The sequence below is a fragment of the Apostichopus japonicus genome, chromosome 4 (genome assembly GCF_037975245.1).
Source record: "Apostichopus japonicus isolate 1M-3 chromosome 4, ASM3797524v1, whole genome shotgun sequence".
Classification (NCBI taxonomy): Eukaryota; Metazoa; Echinodermata; class Holothuroidea; order Aspidochirotida; family Stichopodidae; genus Apostichopus; species Apostichopus japonicus.
In genome coordinates, this window is record NC_092564.1 from 7,979,201 (window position 1) to 8,000,008 (window position 20,808).

At 36.5% G+C, this 20,808-nt stretch overlaps 1 protein-coding gene across 1 annotated transcript in view; it reads left to right on the forward strand.

Moving 5' to 3' along the window:
• The first annotated feature begins 390 nt into the window (after positions 1-390).
• The window catches only part of LOC139966336 (uncharacterized), a 94,260-nt gene continuing 73,842 nt past the window's right edge, over positions 391-20,808 (forward strand). The window contains exons 1-2 of the mRNA XM_071969229.1: positions 391-909; positions 4,634-4,667. Of these exons, the coding sequence (XP_071825330.1) occupies positions 770-909; positions 4,634-4,667 (174 nt within the window). The 5' untranslated portion in view covers positions 391-769. The remainder of the gene's footprint in view (positions 910-4,633; positions 4,668-20,808) is intronic.

Below are 20,808 nucleotides of genomic sequence, written 5' to 3' on the forward strand. Positions count from 1 at the left end.
GAGGTTGCGGACTTGATCACAAGAAGCAATGGAAGAACCACCAACTTTGATAGACTTATTGACAACCTTTGTGAGCTGGACTGGAGTGCCGAGATTAATGAACTCAGTTTTACTATCGTTCAGCTTCAATTTATGAGCAGCCATCCAATCCCTAATATCTTTAGATAGAATCTTTAAATAGTGGTAAAGGATAGTTGTTTCTCTAACGTAGAAGAGCTGCATTCGTCTCTGACTTCTAAATCCACCTACTGCCCTCAATTTTGTGCATTCACAAAATATAAACATTGATGATAATATGAATATTCACGCCGTATTTCCTTCTTAGTTTTTTTTTTATGCAAGAATAAAATATGTTTATGTTGGCTAAAGTAATCAGTGGTTATCATTACTCGTTGTGTAGCATATGCTTCTTCATGAAACTGTAATTATTTAGCAAAAAAGAAAGTTGATATTACGTCATTCTGCTTGAATTGATCTTTGCATAGATATTATGCTTTGTACATATACCTACATTGTTACTACAATGAGATATATGATCAGCTGGCTCGTCGTCAGGATGTAGTGTTACCATCAAGATGCGTCGACTCAGACGCTAAATGTGTGAATTTGGGCTCTTCGGAGCCGTATTTTTTACGTTTTTTTAGGTTTTTACTGGTATCAAACAATTTAATGTTATACTGTATTGGAAGATGGATGAGGAGATGACAGGAGTGACCGAATATTTTGATAAAGAACAACAGTAGCATTTGGCCTGGAAATTACCACAACAATGGCTACGAGTAGGCCAACGTTGAGTTCTACAGGGGAAAAACAACACAACGCAAAAAATGCTCAGACAGGAAAACCGAAGGGTTCCAAGGCCCGATCGCGCAACGAAATGTACATGGAAAAGCTTGACAATTCCGTTAGGTCGGTTCACATGTGTATCTAGTTTTACTTTCTTTCGTTCGAAGATGTAACTCACAGGCTTTGTTGTTGTCAAAGCAATCCATGCTAACCTATGAAGCCTAGTACGATACGATTTACGTTAGGATACCGACTTAGTGGTTTGACATGTGTCAGTACTAGTTCTAATACTACTAAGTACTACGCTTTCGAAAGCACAGTGCTGCTTGGCATATAGCCTAACTTTGTTAGGTTAGGAATCACCTAAAGATATAAGCGTAATAACAATATTTACAATATATAATTATCCAGCTTTGATGAGGAGTGGGGGTGCCCTAGCACGTTTATGTGACTTGATTGTTCCATTGTAGCATAGACTATGTATGAAACTTATTGTAGCCTAAGTAAGTGGTCCATGTTTTGGTAAATATTATATAATGGAGGTGCCTCAGCTGTTTTTTGTAGAAGTACCTAAACTTAAGTACCTAGGACAATGAAATAAAAGTTATGTAGCTAATTCCAAACATCAGAACCACACAATTGACATGGCAATTATTGCATAAGGCTAGTAATAGTAGCATGGTGAATTCAAAGTTCGGACACTTAAGACTTAAAACACCTCAAAACTAAATCTTCTGGTATAAATCACCTGAAAATATACTTCATATGGTGGGAAATTTTGTTATAGTACGATAAACGGCCAAACTTTCTTTCCTGCAAACTGTTTTCACGTTGTTTTCCAAGAAGATTCTTCGTGATTGTGGAACTGGTATTTCTTTGCTAGAGTATTGCGAAGTTCGGACACGCAACCCACAGTGTGGCGCTGGGGATAAAATTGGTGGCGCAGTTGCTCTTTTAGTTATTATAACAGACTTCATAGATCTTCGTAATTTTATTGACAAATATGTAAGTAATTTAGTGCACATGGGTCATTTTTGAGAGAAAATAACTGTAGCTTCGTACTTTTTGGTGAAATTTGGCTCTTCCTGTAGGTTTTCATGGTGAAAGCGTGTATTTCTTAGGGTGTCCGAACTTCGCAGTATGCCGAACTTCGCAATACTGACTATACTGTATTGTTGTAGCCTAGATTAGTTAGACCAAGTGTGTTGTTAATGGAACTGAGCATAATGGCATGCATTCAGTCATGAACAATTGAGTTAGGTGTAATAAACAATCACATTGTGATTGTTTAGTTTACCATTGATTGGCTAACTGGAGATGGTTGTGTACTGTTAGATTAGACAAGTTCAACTTAAAATGTTTCCTAGGGCTTTAATCGCAGCAAACCATTAGCATGGTTTTAGCAATCTGGTTTGCATCTATGTTGCATATATTGAATAAGTTAATAATTTACAGCATTCTACTAAGCTAATTAAGGTCATTCTGGTCAATAAGGTGCACTGATAAGTTAAATCAACCATTTATCCCTGATTTGATTAGCATTCAGCTTAGATGCGGATTTAAGATTAAGTTAAGCACCTCTAAGACCTTTATATATTATGGAACCTTTAAGTGTCAGAATATGGTTGCCAAATTTAAACTTGGACCTTTCCAGCTTACTGCACAAAAACCTCAGTGAAAATGGCTGTGTTCTAAGCAATTTCCATATCAATATTCATTATTTTTATTGAGCTGTGTCGTTAAACAATTTGAGCTGAATTAAATTCACCAGATTTATTAGCAAGTCCATAGTATCTACAAACTTCAATCAAAATTTGCAAGCCCCGCCCAACAGATCATGTGCAAATCAAATCTTTCTGTTTTGTTTACAACCATTAGGCCTAGGACTACTTTCACTTTTTGGCTAGCCAGTGTTAGGTCCCTTCTCTTGAATAGTATCTTTCTTTCAGTCTTACAGATGTAGCTTGCAAAATTTTGTCATTTCCTTCCATTGCAATGAATAAACAGGTATTTTCAGACATATCCTCTTTGGAATTGGGTAAAAAAAGTGGACGATACAAGTATATAGGTTCCATTTGTGTAATGAACATACTGCTATGGGCAGTCACAGTGATTATACGGTAAATCGTTCACGCCATAAGGGCATCAGAAATAAAATTTCTTTCGATTGCGACACTTCTCCATTAAACCCACCTGGTCAGAGTGCATTTAGAATAAGGAACATTGAATCTGCTTCTGAAGTTTGTTTTCCGAAATTCATCAGCAAACAGGTATTGAGACTTTACCCCTAGAGGTTGTCCTGCACACTTATACAAGCTAAATAGTGGATCAGTCGAGGTGTTTAAGTGAGGATGGAAAGAACAGATCTATGAAGGTGGTAATAGTAAATCAATGTAGCCTATGCTTCAAAAGGACACAGAAACATCAGACATAGTAAAATCCTGCAATCAAACAGCATATACAATATTTCTGTCCAAAAAAAGCTGGAAGCTCAATGGCATTAATATTTAAATAGAATTGATATCAAAAACTTTCAAATTGAATTATGATGTGGCCCTTGACACAACACTTTGGTTCTCTAATGTACTCATTGACAAAAACTCACGTTTTGTATCAGAATTTGATTATGTTAGCATTATTCTTCTTTGAAATTTATAAATGGTTGTATCCAAATCAGTTTTCCTAGCTTCCCTAGATGTTGTTAGTGAGATATAGGTTTCATCAGGCTTTAATATTGCTTCTTCAATCATAAGAACAAGTTTCATACTTGACCACATTGAATGTCAACTGGTGACTTTCTAGCAGTGGCTTTTACTTGTTTGTGCCGTTCAGCTCCCATTCCAATTTGAAGTTTTAGTCTAGTAGTGTTCATAATGTTGGCATAGTTGGCATAATGTTGGCATAATGTTGGTCATGTTTTGTGAGATCTTGAACTGAAATTTAGTTGCGTAGTGGGATGTGGGTTACAGTTAACAAGTGTACAGGTTTCATACATCCTGCGTTATTCAACTGTAAATTGCATGCCAGTCTTTACTTGAAATATTTGTTGAGTAGCACAGGTGCAATGAGAACTTGAATGGAAAGCTGTGTGTTGTGTTGAAAGGAAAGATCAGGGATCTGATGACCTATAACCTCCTCCTTCATTCCACCAAAATAATACATGAGATGGGATGAAATGAAACTCATGTAAACATACGGCTTGCAAATGTAGCAATATAATTCATAACATGATCAGGCATGAGACTCTTCCGCGGAAACGCGGATTTCCGATTTTTTTTCTTCTCATTTTCGTGTTTTTTTCTCGTAATTCGCGTTTTTTATTATTTTTTTGATTTAATTTTTTTTTTTTTTTTTTTTTTTTTTTTTTTTGCCGAACATGCTGGACTGTGAAGGGAAGGAACACCGAATTTGACCAGTGGTGGAATCAAGTAGCACAAAGCAAGCAAAAAAGCCTTTTTTTGGTTCAAAAAAGCTAATGGATAAATTATACAAGCAGAAATTCCACACTTTTTTGGCAAGTTACGTAATGTGATAGATTCCATCTAGAGTCCACCATTTTGCATCTAAGCCCTCCTTACCTGACAAAAAATTTCTAAAGGGGAGGGAGACCCCCCTCCCCTTAAGCCCCTCCCCAAGGACGGCTATCGATAAATTTCAGATTTTTTTTCCCCGGCTCAGTCTCATCCCTGCATGATGGACACACGATGGATGTCTTAGTTTGATCAGTAGCAAAGTTTATTTTGAGTTAGAAAGTACTTTAGGGTAATTGAGATTAGAATGGGTAACTCAGTGAGACATTTCTCAGAATTGCAATTCAATGCATTTCTTTTTTCTTTCCTCAATACAGCCTCAGTTCGAAAAGGAAAATTGAATCAATTTTGGTAAGTAATGAAGACATTAATACTTAAATCATAAGTAAAATGTGTAAATTAATTAGTAAGTTTTGAAATCAGGTTATTACAGATATATATGGAATATAATTTAAGTATTTATCCCATTATGGTATGCCCCAACCATCCTACACCCTCATTCTCCCTCTCCCTACCTTGCCTCCTCTTCCTCTTCCCCCTCCTTCCCCAACCTATGGACTTATAATGATCAGTATCGATGAATCCTTGAGACTTCATCTCGTTGTGACAACTTTTACTTGTGCTTCGGTCAGTTTTTCACACCTATAGAACAAGTATGGCAAGCAGGCACTTAGGCCAATGCAGCGTAGAAGCAGCCTAGAACATCACAGCTCCTTTCAACAGACTTGCAGTATGGGTACTACAGCATGAAAATGAGTACAAGTAGAATTCCCCTTGGTATGAGTACAAGTAGAGTTCTCCTTGGTATGAGTACTTAAGTAGAATTCCCCTTGGTATGAGTACAAGTAGAGTTCTCCTTGGTATGAGTACTTAAGTAGAATTCTCCTTGGTATGAGTACTTAAGTAGAATTCTCCTTGGTAATGAGAATGAGTACAAGTAGAATTCCCCTTGGTATGAGTATAAGTACATGTAGAATTCCCCCTTCGTATGAGTACCAGTACAAGTAGAATTCCCCTTGGTATGAGAATGACTACAATTCCCCTTGGTATTAGATTGAGTACAAGTAGAATTCTCCTTGGTATATGTGTGAGTACCAATAGTATTCCCCTTGGTGTGAGTACAAGTACTTTATTTTTCACTAGTACTCTATACTACATAGTCTCAAGTACAACTACAAGTATGGTTAGCAGGAATACAGCCAACCTTGTTAGAATACAAACTGTCCCAGTGCAGACTCAATACAAAGTCAGCCTTATATTTACAATGTGTGTAATATGCAGGTATTCAACAAGCATACAGTAATTTGTAAAACACACTGTTGCTCTGAAAAATAAATCTGAACACCAGACCCACATTCTACAGAGATCATCTATCCTTGTTTTTTTTTTTGGGGGGGGGTGGGGGAACATGTTTTTGAGCTGTCAATCCAAGATTTCCAAGGAGAGACAAGTATTGTTAAAGAATACTTATAAAACCATAAACGAAATGTCAGAGATTTTGTTTACATGCTAGTGATTACAGAACATTTGCAGAATAACAAATCACTATACTGTAACAGGATATTTATAAGCACAGTTGAATCCGGGGACAATGTCCTCATGCTCTAATGTCATCAAAAGACACAAGGTTTTAGTTTGCATTGTTCCATACCAGAGTTTATGAATACGTTAATAAGGTTTTGTGATTAGCTTGTATAGTGAAACCAAGCGTTCTTCTTTTACTGTATACTTTTGAATTTCCATTAGACACTAATGTTGACTTCAAATTCTACTTTTTGCTATTTTGCATAAATAGACAAGCTTTTTCATAATTTAGCTATTTACTGTAGGCAATTAACATCATACTTATAAACAACACCCAACCAGAAAGCCCTTTTGGGAAGCAACATTGGATCAATTTGAATGAAACACAACACCTCAGTTGCGGAACTAATTGTTATTCCTGTAAGGTGTACCTTACCCTGGGAAAGTAGAAGACAGAGAATTCTGAGCCTGGATGCCTCTGATTATAAACATAATTTGTCAAAGTTCTGGTATTTATTACACCAAAGGAAAGGGTCAGAGGTCAGGAAAAATTGTTCTACTCTGGTAAAGGAGCTGGAGTAAAAGATGACTGAACTTATAGTTTTGATTTCCTTTTCACAATTGTTCCTTCAATTCCTAACAATTTCCCTAAACTGGTAATTCTGTTACTTAAAAAACCCTTGTTTGACAACATGTCTCAAGTGTTTAGCAGAAAAGTTAACTTGTTTTCATCTGATTAAAGAGTAAAGACCAACTGAAGGCAGATTTGGAAGATCAACCATTTGTTTTGAAGATGATAGAATAGTTCATTTATTAATAAACATGGACTCAAAGTTACTAAATTTATCTTGATAACTGGAGCCACTGTACAAGATGTAAAGGTAGTTTGAAGGCAGCTGTCTCTTTCTGAATAGTTTATGTGCAACAGATGGTCAAATGGAGTCTTTGACTTTACGTGGTATTGTGTTTAAATGTCATCAAACCCTTCTTCAAAACTTTTATTGTGTTTACTTTGCGAATGTTAGTCACAATATAGGGAGCTAGCTGTAAAGCTTTGAAAAAGAAGATACATGTCTGTTTGGATAAGTTCATCTAGACTGAAAAAAAACCCCAAAACTAAAGGACTTTATCGAAAGAGGTTGTAATAAATATAGTTAAATAGTAACAAAAAAATTTACAGTACTTAGTAGATAAACTGAGTGTAATAATTAGCCTTCATGGTCATTAACCAAAGTTAACTTGATTTTGGATACAGTATATCAAAACTATCAAAGTGTTCTTTGTAACACTATAGACTGTATTGTAGCCAGCTGTGCTTATCTTAAGAATGCTTGAATACGTAAGAGATAAGCTTTACTTTCTCCAATATTTGCAATTGATGCCTGTACGTCTATTTAAACATTTCAAAGGCTTTATCAGAAATGTTTGTGGTCTGGGTACAACTACAGGTGCTCTGCCTAGATGCCTTGACACAGAAGTTGTTGAAGGTAATGCAAAAATATATTTTCTGTTATGAGACCTGCCAGAATGGTGTCAGTATATAACAAATATGGTCTCTTTGAACAGCCAGTTTTGTATTCAAATCATATTGCTGACCACATGTTATGTGATGATATGATTATGTGCATACACTGTGTGGGATAAGAGGATAAAAGAAAGAGGAGGGGAGGGGGGGGGTTGGTGGGGTGTGCCATGGGTCCATCTCTGCTTCCACATGGTCGTTGCCCTTTTTGTGCACAAATAGTAGAACTCTCTTTGGTATATATGTATTTCAACTGAACATGTGCTGTACACATAGTTGATGGGAGATGCGTCACTGGGATTGACAGGAAGCATCTTACTTTCACTACTACCCTAGTACCCTGGCAACCTGTAGAGAATATGTATGCACAGGTTTGTCCTTGCGTGTGAGTTTTTTTATAATTTATTAATTACATCAAAGGTAGTTTTAGATTGAAATAGATTGGTAGCTTCTTCTAAGACTCACAATAATAATGGCGTGTCAGAACTCATAAGGGGATGTTAACAAGACTCTTGGATACATGAATATGTATGTCATTCGATGTTCATTTAGTAGTGTCAGATGTTGGTACAGACACCCCCATGTATGCACCTTCAATCACATCTGTTGATTAGTTTTGCCGTTGTACAGTAGGCTTACAGATTATTCCTTTTCAGGCATAAATTTGCATATTCATCTCATGCTAAAATACGAAGCAGTGCAGTTGTATCACTTGTAACACTGAATGATGTCGCCCTTCACAACCTCTTATCAATTTCTTACCTGGTGACGTGCAGCTTGTACACCCTGGTGACATGACCTTCCTAAATTTAGAAACCAAGAAAACAGGAACAGTGAATTTTGGCAGCAGGTGTCTTAGCATCCCTCCTTCCCTCGTTTCACAAAGCTGCTTGTTAACCTGGTACAGTGATAGTAGTCCTATAGGGCACATCAGGGCAGTGACGGCAGAAGAAGATTCTTTACAGACAGGTGTTTAAGTAATTACGATGACTTTGATGCCCAGGTTCTAATCTCTGTGTCATGTACAGGAGTTTAAGTAGGCTATCAATCTATAGAGAAAATGAACATGAGGCTGTTGCATTGAGAACCTCGTGTTTACGACGCCACTGTTATTGTTGAGTACGCTGCAGTGATCGTTGAAAGTTTATTTTGCTTAAAGACGCACAAGGCACCACTCTCAACATATTGGATCAGAGAGGAATATATGTCGATGAGCCATTGGTTTCGTTGTCTCCGTGCAGGGATACGATTTATGTTGAGTTTGAAGTCTCCATGAAGCTAAAGTTGGTTTTAGATCACGGTTGTTGGGTGTTGGTCAGAGAGAATGCTTTTGTCAGCAACTTCAGTAACCCTTGATGTGTCCTGTCATACAACTAGTTTCTTTTCTTTAATTAACAATTAAATATTAATTATGTTGTACAAACAACTCTGCTGTTTAGAACTTTAGACAACTCTTAAGGAGAGGTCCAGATTGTCTCCCAAGATAGTCAGCAAATTTTCCTTCATAATTATAGCCCTGTTCAGTTTATGCATTTACTTTCGTATGTAAATTCACTTGTACTACATTACATTTAGATAGCTTTTCTAACATCTTGGGTATTATTGCTGTACTTCAACTTTGGGAAATGAAAAAGTTGACTTTATGAAACAGGTGAAGTCAGCTTGTTTGCTTTTAGAATCACTTGCTTGCCAAATGTTTGATATTGAAACAATGGTCCTAGATGAATGAGTAAATCCCTTTTAGAAGTAGAACATTTCTTAGATGATTCCAATGTAGTCGAAGTTAATGTGTGACACCCGAAACTAATACCGAGCCATTTAGTTGAAAACAATCATAATGGTAATAATTTATGTTTGTAACAGTCTAATAGCATGTGTGCATACAGTAAGCTCTACATATACCTTGATTGCACAAGTGTAACCTGTAGTGCCACAGTATGTCTAACACCTACCAGGATATGTAACAGTAGTTTTGCAATTACTGTGAACAGGTGCTAATAACATAAGGAAGCAAAGTCCTCAGTGTAGTTTAAAGGGATGTTATATATTGTGTGTTCTGGAAGATACAGTTATCTCTAGATTGTTATCATTTGCTCAAATTTGATAGTTACAGGTACTTGACTGCATAAATTTAAAGGTAAAAAAAAAAACATTTAAATTTAAGATGTTGTCTGTGTTGTTACAAGTTTAAGTTTTGAAACCTTTGGGTAACATTTCTGAGGAGTTCTCTATGTGATGTGTCACAATAATTTTGTTTTAGAAAGTCAAGCAAGCATATTGTATGAACTGAAATTGTACACCCCCAGAAAGTGAAACGTGACCAACATGGATAGCTTTCTTTAATAGGAGGTTGAATCTATCACAACAAATAAAAAGTGAATATTAATTTAGAAACCACTTCAATCAATAAACTGAATTTTGTATGATCTAGATTTGTACATTCCTGTTCTAATTATTACAGAGATGGGTATACCACCCCCCCCCCTGGAAAATTCCGAAGCACTTCCAATTCATCGCAGAAAATCATAGCTTGGGCTCATAATGACTATAACACTGTACATAAAATTTTGGGACAGGAAGAGATGCTAGCTAGCCAATGCTTAACTGTGTACTTAACTAATATTTAAAAAGTGGGCAAATTGAACGGTCAAATTTTAGTAAGATGTGATCAGTAAGACAAATAAAACCGCCAATATTCTGGTCAAATTTGATGTCACGACTGTAGGACTGACTCAAAGGAAAGGTGTTCAAAAACTGTGATTTATTTTTGATTTAGCAATCAGTTTTCCAAGTATCTAACTTACTTAATGGAGGCATTATATTCAACAATTAATGGCTTAAATGGCAACTTGGGTGAAGGTGTGATCTTCGTGAATGTCAAAATCATGTGTGTATTATTATAGTGTGCAAATCAGATTAATTATCAATAAACAGTGCATTTAAAGTTTGATTTTTATGTAAATTATCAATTCAAGGTTTAAGAAGGTTAGTAGACATTTTGACCTACCTGAAGAACCGAGTTAAATTTAACTGTGTTTGTGAGAGCGTTCATTGTTTACTCTCGACAGTCGTTCCAAGGCATATTTTAGCTTGTGGGTAATACCAGAGGAAAGGTTTGTATGGGAAATGCCCAAACAAGGACAAAATGATTTCCTGAATTGAGGAACGTGGAAATGTTGGATAACCGACAGCAACCTATATGACACGTGGAAAGGTTTCCATTGTTACATCATTTACTTCGATCACAGAGTATGGTCTTTGATAAGAAACAAACTTCGAAACTTGTTATCTTAAATTAAAGAGCTGTGCACATCAATTGAATTGGGTAATACTGTTTAGGAAGACTTTTTGGCAAGTTTTAAGGTATTTTTGTAGTTGTGTCATAGATCTGTTTAGTTTAGTATCTGTAAACAGCAAGTCACTGGAAACAGAGTAAAAATGTCTCACAAACATAGAATGGTTCGCAGGGGTAAGTGTACCAGTAGTCATTTTTCATGTAAAGCTGAAGCAACTGAATACGATTTACATTACAGTCCACACAAAGCCAACATTCATCATCATTGGGTGGGTCTGTGTTTGGCATACAACACAGTTAATATCAAGTTGCACAAGGGCAGCTACTAGTACAGCTCACACTTGATCTACATACACACAATGCACTTGAAAGGACCCTGGGAGGACAAACTGTAGTGGTTGTATAGTACCTGTGGAAAAGGTGACATTGTAAGCCAGTGCTCAGTGTGGTGTACAGTTTAACAATGGGTGGGAGTTATTAGTACAAGCAAGTGGAGACTTGGTTTGTGGGATTACCTGATTACTAAAAGAAGACTGAAAAGGAGCTGTCAATCCTGGAGAAGAAGCAGATCCCCTTGACATAGAGGCAGTCTAGATAATAATAACTATTAGACCTTATTGTGGTCAAAAGGTGTGCTGTTTACTGCTGCATGTAAATGGTAGACAAAACCACACAAATAGGAAAAATACAGCTGTGGTAGTGTGGTTGTGTTCACTTCAACTGCTCACTATTCTTTGGCTATTCTTTTCTATACTTTACAAGTTTGGTTCTTCATTATCTTTACTTGTGGCTTCAAGGTTGTCTGACGAAAAAGTTGTCAGCAATAAAGATAATCTTTTTGGATTGCTTGATGTAGGTTTATTTTGAGCGACTAGTTCTATGATTTTCTGCAAGGTGGGGAGGTTTGTTATGGATGGTTTAAGCTAGTGCTCATCCGAAGATCACAGATTGCTTAAATTGTGTTTTTTTAGAATGCTCTATGGTGTAACATGGCACATTCCCCTACCTCTACCAGCATGAAACTTCCTATTTCAAGAGATCTAACACAGTAAGAACAGCTGACTTACAATATTACCACTGGATTACTGGAATGTTCAAAAACATGCCAGAACCAAACAAACTATTTTTGCCAGGAACTTTTGGGTCTTTCCCCATAGTTTACTGGACCGACATTGTAGCACCAATCCTGCTGGGATTTTGTAATGTATCCTGCCTTTGTAAGTTTTGTTCCATGAGCCATTATCCCACAGAACTACTGAAACTTCCTCCTCTGGTTCCTTCTTTGAACCTTGTGCTTAGAAAGAAAGAAAGAGATTGAAATGACTGTTAAAATCAGTTCAAATACAGTCACAGTTGACCAAATTCATAAGTCTGTGTGTGTAGATTGGTAGCATCTATGTTGTCAGTTCACTCTGGGATTTACTTTTCACACAAAATGTTATTAAAACTAATAAACTATTATCAGGGCAACTCTTTGTATGTGTTTGTTCTGTTAGTCACTTTGTAATTTGTCATTCTCAGCATGTAAACTACACATACTATATAAACAGTGTTGCAGCACGTAATAGATCTGAAGTTACTTGTACATGTTTCATTTATGAGCATATATAGCAAACATGGCACTGTGAAACTGTACCCATCAAAAGTGAAAGCCTGAAACTAACTAACTGGATGAAAACAATTGAAAACCCTAAGTACTGTAGGTGAAGCTATGAAGAGCATTGAAGCAGGAAAGTTCCTGCACACGCCTGTTACATGTTGAATGAAACATGTATGCTGTGCTGGTTTTGAGTTAATGTTAGTTCAATGTCCTGAGCACTGTTGAAATTGTGAATTCTAATGACGCAGACTACTAGCCTTGCTCTTGATGTAGTTGACACTATCCTCTAACAATGTAACATGTATGTTTACATATCGTTCAGATGGGATGCTGGCCTGTGTATTAGCTTTTAATACAGAGTACTATAGTCTCTTCTAGTTCTTGTCTACAGAAATTAAATACTTCCAAGTAAAAAGAGTTAGTATTATCAGGTGTAAACGTTAGGGAAACAAGCCCCTCCTCAAAAAAAAAAAAAAAACGCCTTATGTGTAAAGTGACCTCACATAATTCAGCGCATGCTGATGATGCTTTGGCTACTGTATATAACAAGTTCCAATCAAATCAATTAACAGCAATCCTTCCTCCTTACAGTATACATTTGATATGTAATCCTATAATTGTCTCTCGCCCGGATTTCATCTTAAGCTTCCTACTTTTCCCAACCACATACAGTAGTATCAGTGCACATGTATAAACTTTGACCTTGACTCAGCTTCATTCTCACTGATGTGTTGATTTATAGCTTTTGAACAATACCATTTGTATTTGACTTCATATCTTTTCTTTTTTTGTGGGGGGGGGGGGGGAGGAAGGTAGGGAGATGTGGTTTTGTCTATGACAGATGCCATAATGCCACAACCAGTTGAAATCTTTCGCCTTGCAGTTTGCTTCCCATTTTGTATGTAAACAGTGTTGACATTGAGACTAATCCTAATGGTAGGTGACTTAGGTCATGTTGAGGACTACGGTGTTTAAAGAATATAAACATAGTAAATAACAAGTAAAGAAGACCATTTAACATTCAAGCTTATGTGGCTGGATGATGTCATATTTAGACTGAACATTAAATCTCCAGTGTTGTGTGTGAAAGAACATTAAAACTGGTACCTACCAAATAAATGGCATAATTTTTTTTCTGCCATGCTGTTTGGGGAGGTTTTCGTCATATGTATCCCAATCACATTGACCAGTGACGTTGGACGTCACCTTAGGTTTTCTTGTCTTTCAATAGATGATTGGTCCCAACAGGAATGACAATCTATCTTTTCAAAAATTCAAGATAGCTCTAACCTGGTAATCCATCAGAGTAATTTCTTGACAAGTACTACAGCATACTGTACATCAGGCCTCTCAGTTCTGAACCAGTTGAAACTATCCGTTACAATGTCTGTGGTTGAATTATATTTATGACTATTATAACTGGTGGTTTTGAAAATTTATATCAAGAATGTGCTTCCTGCTTAGATTCATTCCATTTTAAAAGTGATAGAGGGTATCCTTTGGTGTATTTAAATTTGAATCTTGAAACAAGCCACTTTGAAATTAAAGTAGATTTTTTTTCCCACTAAGTAAGTATACCCTTGTAGTCTGGACCATATTATCACACAGTAAAAGGTTATAATTGAATAGATGAAAATTATGATTCATAGTTGATTGGAACAAGTAGGGCCATGTTATTTTTGAAAATCTTCTTTGTATCCTTGCTTGATATTGCCTCTGCACATGTGCCTTCATCAGACTAAAAAAAATCTTTTTAAATAATCCTGTTTTACAAGTGTGCTTAAATTGTTTCATGTTGGTGGTAAATGTTATTACTCAACTTTAATAATAATAATATTAAATTAGATTTATATAGCGCTTACTGCAGCGTTTCAAAGCGCTTTACAAAGTAGGCAAGAGACAAGTAAACCAAGGAAAAAAAGAAACTAGGAATCAAACAGAAATGTGTTAAGTTGTCTCTTGCAAATACCAAAGGAGGGAGAGTCACGAACGTGAAACTTAAACAGTGCTAAACTGTCTTTTATCTCCTGCAAGTATTTTTCGTTTGAAATTCCCAAGATTCTTAGAATATGGAACAGTCATGAATGGCTGTACTACCTAAATACCGTCAACTTGTCAAGAATTATTCCAATTCTCTCCCCCAAATTACAGCTTTCATTGTCATTTCATAAATTGCTACCTTCTGTTTTACAAACATTTCTTGTGACATGAAAGGGAAGCCATTGGTTATCTTATCATGAAAGTCAATGACTTCCTTCTTTAGCATTGTTTGTCAATCTGTTTGTGCAAAAGAAAAGGAAAGACAAAAATCCCAGTGCAACTGATCCATGCAAAGTGCTGGGAAGCCTAAGAGGTCACTGGGTGAAGCAGCTAAGCATTCATTACCCATGTAGTATGGTTAGTGCTATTGTCATTGTTGATGATGAAAGACCCAACTCCCTGGAAAGATTAATGCCCAGTACCCTCTTTTTTTCTTCCTTTTTTTTTTTAGGCAAAAGATGCAAACAATGCCAGCAGCTGTAGTATTTATAAGAACTGAGGATTTAAAGCATTTATAAAATTGAAAGATTTGTCACAACAAGGTGATGGCAGAACTATTTTGGTAGTGAGTAAAATGGTTGTAAGGAACTTAAGAAGTTTAGGACCCTGGAAGGTCAAGTCTATTTTGTTCCCTTTGTTTGATCATCATGTCATAATCTCTCAATATTTGGGAATCATGCTGTTTTTGGCAGGGATCTTTCATAACCAGTTGAAGCTGGTTGGCAACTGTGATGTGGATCACATGATGGCACGGGAGTGTCCTCTTCAGTGGTGATGGAGTTACTGTGCAAGGAGGCTAATCATTGCATAATGAGTAGTACTGTGGAAGGATTGAAGTTGAAGAAGGGGGGGGGGGGGTGGGGTAGGGATGGGAGAACTGAGGGTATGATGGCAAGGGAGTGTCCCCCTCAGTGGTGATGGAGTTACTGTGCAAGGAGGCTACACATTGCATAATGAGTAGTACTGTGGAAGGATTGAAGTTGAAGGGGGGGGGGGGTGGAGATAGCAGAACTGGGGGTATGATGGCAAGGGAGTGTCCTCCTCAGTGTTAATGTATCGTAATGTAAATAAAAAATAGATGATAATGGAGTTGCTGTGCAAGGAGGCTAATGATTGCATAATGAGTAGTCCTGTGGAATGATTGAAGTTGAAGGGGGAGGGGATGGGGGGGGAGAGGAACTGAGGGTGTAATATTAAGAAGCTAAAATATTTTTAACGTGAACAGTGGAATTCACGGGCACATACTCACAATAGACTATGATGTAGGAGGGTGGGGGGGGGGGAACAGTTTAGAGTTCAAATTTGATTCATTTCAACATGTTTGTCTCTGCTAGAGAGCACTGGTAGCCAAACCTGCATGCACTTTCACTTTTAGTTATGAAATTATCTTCAGGAATGAATTGATAACGAATGTTTGTCTTGAAGTATGATATTTGGCCTTTCCGACTGGTATTGGATGGAAAGGTATAAAATGTAGACATGCTGAAAACCTAGTTTAAAAGTGTTAGATGCTGCTACCAAAGTTAATTAAATTTGAACTAAATCTACCAGCACATAATTTGGTAAGGCACACAGTAATATATTGCATTTGCATCAGTTAAGAGCAACATACCAACTCTCAATTTACATATATATGTATAACCTTTATCTTTCATTTATTGTTTGATATTCTTGACCTTTTAGCCTCTTCACAAAATCAGTAAAGAAGAGCAACCATTAATAAATCTTAAGTTACATTGATAAAAGCATATATATATATGGCTTTAAAAAAAAAGTTGATAAAGGTTCATTGTGTACTGGATTCATCCTACTGTAAGTGACTTTGAGTAATTTCTGAGATCTGATCCAGGTTTGATAGTAATTCAGCACCACCCAGGTACAGTAATGTCTCCCTCCCAGGGTGTTTATATGAGCCATGCATGGTTAAGAATAGCCAATCAATCATAACTTAATTCCTAATGAGTGCGCAAATCAACCCCAAGTTCACTCTAAAAGTAGGATGTTATTGGATGCCTTGACAGTTTAATGGGCCCATCTTTATGATAGGAGAGATAAGCAGTCAATGCTAATACCTGGATTTAAAGTAGCATGTCATCTTGTGCCATTCTATTTTTCACCATTACTATAATCTCTGTGACTACCAAGAAGGCAGACAAAAAAACCCCGAAAAGGCATGAAGGCTCACAAATTTTTACTGCCTTCCGAACTCTTCTGTGGCCTATACTGCCATTACATGGAAATTACTATATATATGTGGTACCTACACCTGTACATTCTTAATGGTGTGTGTATGTTTGTGTATACATGTGTGTGTATGATATAGCAAGGCTAGGTACCCTATTTTCTTTTGATGATGTGACTAGTCAGAAAAGATAGATTAATTATTTACATAAATTTCAGGTCTGTATTATTTGTCAGGAGTGATAGATAACTTAAAAGCATTAACCTTGCTATGTCAATATACTTCCACAATCTTAAAATGCACCAGGTGATGACATTGCACACTCAAAAATTGAAGAGAATACTGTAAAATGATCAACATTTATCAATGCTTTACTCCATTCTTATTAAAAAATAAAATGGCAATTAACCAAAACAAAGATGTTTTCATAGATTTATGTTCCGCTATCAAACTCAACAAGCAATTGGTAATTCCAGTAGATAGTGAAATTATTTTACGCAGATGCTTGAATCTCACATGTTTATAAACCACATACCAAGAAATATTGCAAAAGTGTCCACTTTCCTTCCATAGTTTTGGTTGAATTGAAACTTGTCAATGAAATGGACATGAATTGGATTTTTTTTTTTTTTTTTTGGGGGGGGGGTGGTTCTTAAGTAGATTGAAGTACCCTGTAATGTACTAAAATGAGAGAAACATAAGCTGTTTTAAGTACAGGACATTGTTTTACATATATGACTTCATAGTTGGAATATATACAATCAATGTGCACTGACTGTATTTAGATGAACATTGAATTCTGCAGTGCTATGGATTTATGTATATATGGTTTTTTCGTAGGGTATTTAGACTTTGATGTGTGAATGAACTGTGGTTCGGTTCAGCAGAGGTGTTTGTAAATGTACTAAAAAAATGAGCTGAACCTAAAACTATATAGTACTGGTAAACTGCTCTAACTTTGTTTAGAGAGTTTAGGATATGACCAAATAATAATATCAAAGAGCTACAATCACTTTGTTTCTGTTTCACTCTCTTCAAAAATGGTAATATTCAGTAGTTCCCTTTAGGTTAAAAATACAGCATGTAAAGCATGTTAAAAGAAAAAAAAAACAATCAGCAACCATGAAAATAGCATGAGCCTTTTTTTCAAAGCAATAATGCACTGTGCAAAAAGGGTTCATGTTCCTTTGTGCTCAGTTTTCAAAATTTTACTTTGCTGAATCTCTTGATACCTGTTTAAATACTAAATGTGCAATTTTACTATTCGTTCCAAATGGCCTGATGTCTTTTGTTCTAAAGCAGTCCTTCATCACGGGTTGTAGGCCTCTGTTTTTTCCTTGTATTATTGTGTTGTAAGACCCTGTTATTATTCCATCCCTCAGGAAGGGAACATGGGGGGGGGGGTGGGTTAGCAGTGGAATTGGAGGATGATTACATTCACATACCAATTCAACAGATCCACAGGGAATTCAATACCTGCAACCTACAAGTACATGGACTACATGCTCACGCTTTTGGGTACAGGCTATCCCACATCTCTTACCTTCATCACTCACACTGGGTGTATATCCAGCATGACATTAAATGGCAATAGGACGTATTAACCCGCTGCTATTTATATCAGCTGATTGGTTACCTTCCAGCTATAATTCATCCTTAACGTCCTTAAAGTCAACAATTAATTGGCGTAATCACTCATTGGTTTAAAACAACATTTTTAATGTAGTTTTGAACTTGGGTGCATTATTTGCACCTCCTGCTTTATCACAAGACAAACCTTAGCTCTGCGGCTTTTTAATCGGTATTTCAATGCCGAAACATCTCTTACTATATGACGTGGTTGTTGTTTGATCAGGGCAAACAGATCCAGTTCTTTGTCAACTTCTGACCTAGATAGGGTGAAGGTTCTGTCAGGGCGGCCTGTTCTAACTGTCTACTTTTGAGCTTTACTCTTTGCAAAGTACAAATTTATTTGGTTAATTTGACGACTTATCTATCAGTGTTGTGGACTCGTTAAGGTAATCCAGTACAACTAGATCGTTGAAGCTTCTTATATAGATCTAGGCATATGGATATCAAATTGTTGCATTGTTTAAGTGTGTGATGCATATATCTGGGTCTCTGATCTGATAGTATAAATTATTGATCAAAGACCTGCATTTATTATGACAAATTTATTCAGATGAAAATTCTGGGGAGAAATTCAGACATCTGTCTGGAACCTAGTAATGATTGAGTGTAATTTATGCCTAGCTTCAATACAAATACAATGGAATGATGTATATCACCATCATAATACATGATACATGTGCATGTGATTCATCCAAAGAATAGCAAAGAATAGATTTCTCAGAAAACTGTATATTTTCGTGACCTCTCTATGGGTTTGATTTCCAATGTACAAACATTGCAAAGGTTATCTTGTTTCACATGTAATGGGTATTTTTAAAATCACATACTGTACTATGTTGATGTCATCTGTCTAAAGGCAGTATCCCATAGTGTTTTAGTCATAGAACAGTTTGAAGATCGGGGTGGTGTTTTATCCAGGCATCCAGGTTTGAGTTGCAATGAAAGAGTATAATTTGCCACAAAGTCAAGAAAATCAAATCAAACTTTAAAGAGTGTGTAATTTGTATTGAATTTGTCTCAATTGATCCTATGAAACCATTCCCAGCCTAACACAAATGATAAGACAGGTGTTCCAAAAAAAGAAAATGAACTCATTTTGAACAGTTTCGTCCAACTTTAAACCAAAACCATGATAAGAATGATGACCTTTTTGGGCATAGCAGTTGAAAATTCTATTTTGGGAAACACTTTTCTGTATTTGATAGAAAAGTTAGCATTTCACATTTTAAAAGTGTTCAGATGGTTGTAGTCAACAGGATGTTTAGTTCATTTAATTTGCCTGTCTCCTCGACTTCAGCACTATTGTTCTACCATGTCTAGGGTGAATTGGTAACCATTCTACACTGCGCCCTCTATGACCATACCCTGCCAGTCAATGACCTCCCTCTCATTCTACCACCCAAAGTGTCTAGAACGTTCCTTTTGTGCTCAGATTTTTGTTCGATCCAATTCGTTCGGAACTGTTGTTATCAGGACCTGTTCGGCAATTTCAGAAGAAGAAATAATTTGGTCCATTATCGTGTGAAGCCTTATAAGTATTCTTTTTGATTTGGGAAGAATTTTGGGGAGCAGTCCATTTCCGTTTTGTAAGGCTTAATCGGGGTATATGTGGTGGTTCCGGTACAATAATGGTGTTGGATTATGTGTGAAGCCTTGGTCAGAATGAGTCAAAGTCCCAATCCAACAATTGACTCCAAAATTGATGTTCAACTACTTCAGCATCTAGACAAGTTCAACTGACTTTGAAAGTCTGTGCATTTACATTAGACCCCATGCTACCTCATGTTCATGACCAGATAGCAATATATACAGAATGGAACGTTGAGGGTTGTTTACCGCGAAATAAAATGCAGAAAATTTAACATTGTGGCAAAACTATTTTTGTTGTTGTCCTTACTGTACTTGTGTCAAGTCATGAGGGAAACAAACAGCAATGGAAGTACAAGGTTATTCCTGATCCTGAGTAAACCTCAAACTCTGTTTGCATTGCAAAATTAACCCTGAGTACTGGTTCAGATACTCCCTCAATCCTACAACATCGTGGTGACCTAATCACAGTTCAACACTGCCCACATTCCCAAGTTTAAACTGGGGCTTATTTGTAGAGCAAACATTAGTTTTGGCTACCACATACAGGGAAGAAGGGGGGACCATTTTCATTCAAAGGTCAAGGACCAATTTTTTTCTTATTTATTAATAGTAAAAGCAACAACATATAAGGTATGGTTTTGTAAATTCTACTTTTTGATTTAACTACTGTTTTGAAAGGAAAATGATTTTCACGTTTCACTGTCTTTTTGGAACTTGTACTTGATTTCATTGAAATTATACTAAATAGGAATTATCTAAATCAATGATTTTATGAACTAGGTTTTGGTGATTTTATGTTTACATAACCACTTCATTTATGATGCATCGGTTTACCCCCCCCCCTTTTTTTTTGTTTTTTTGCAGTCCATGATATCCATGAAACTTAAGTTTAGTAATACCCTTTCCTCGTGTGCAAACTGTACATGCCTCAGAGTCCGTTGCAGCCTACCACAAATGTACTTGCCCACTGTATTTTACATGCCCGAGGATCTGTCTGATACAAACGTCTAGGATATTTCTCTAAAGAGGGGCGTGAACTTATGAAAACCACAAATCTTTATTCATATTATTGTTACAAAATTGAACGTCATGTGAGATCATATTTCT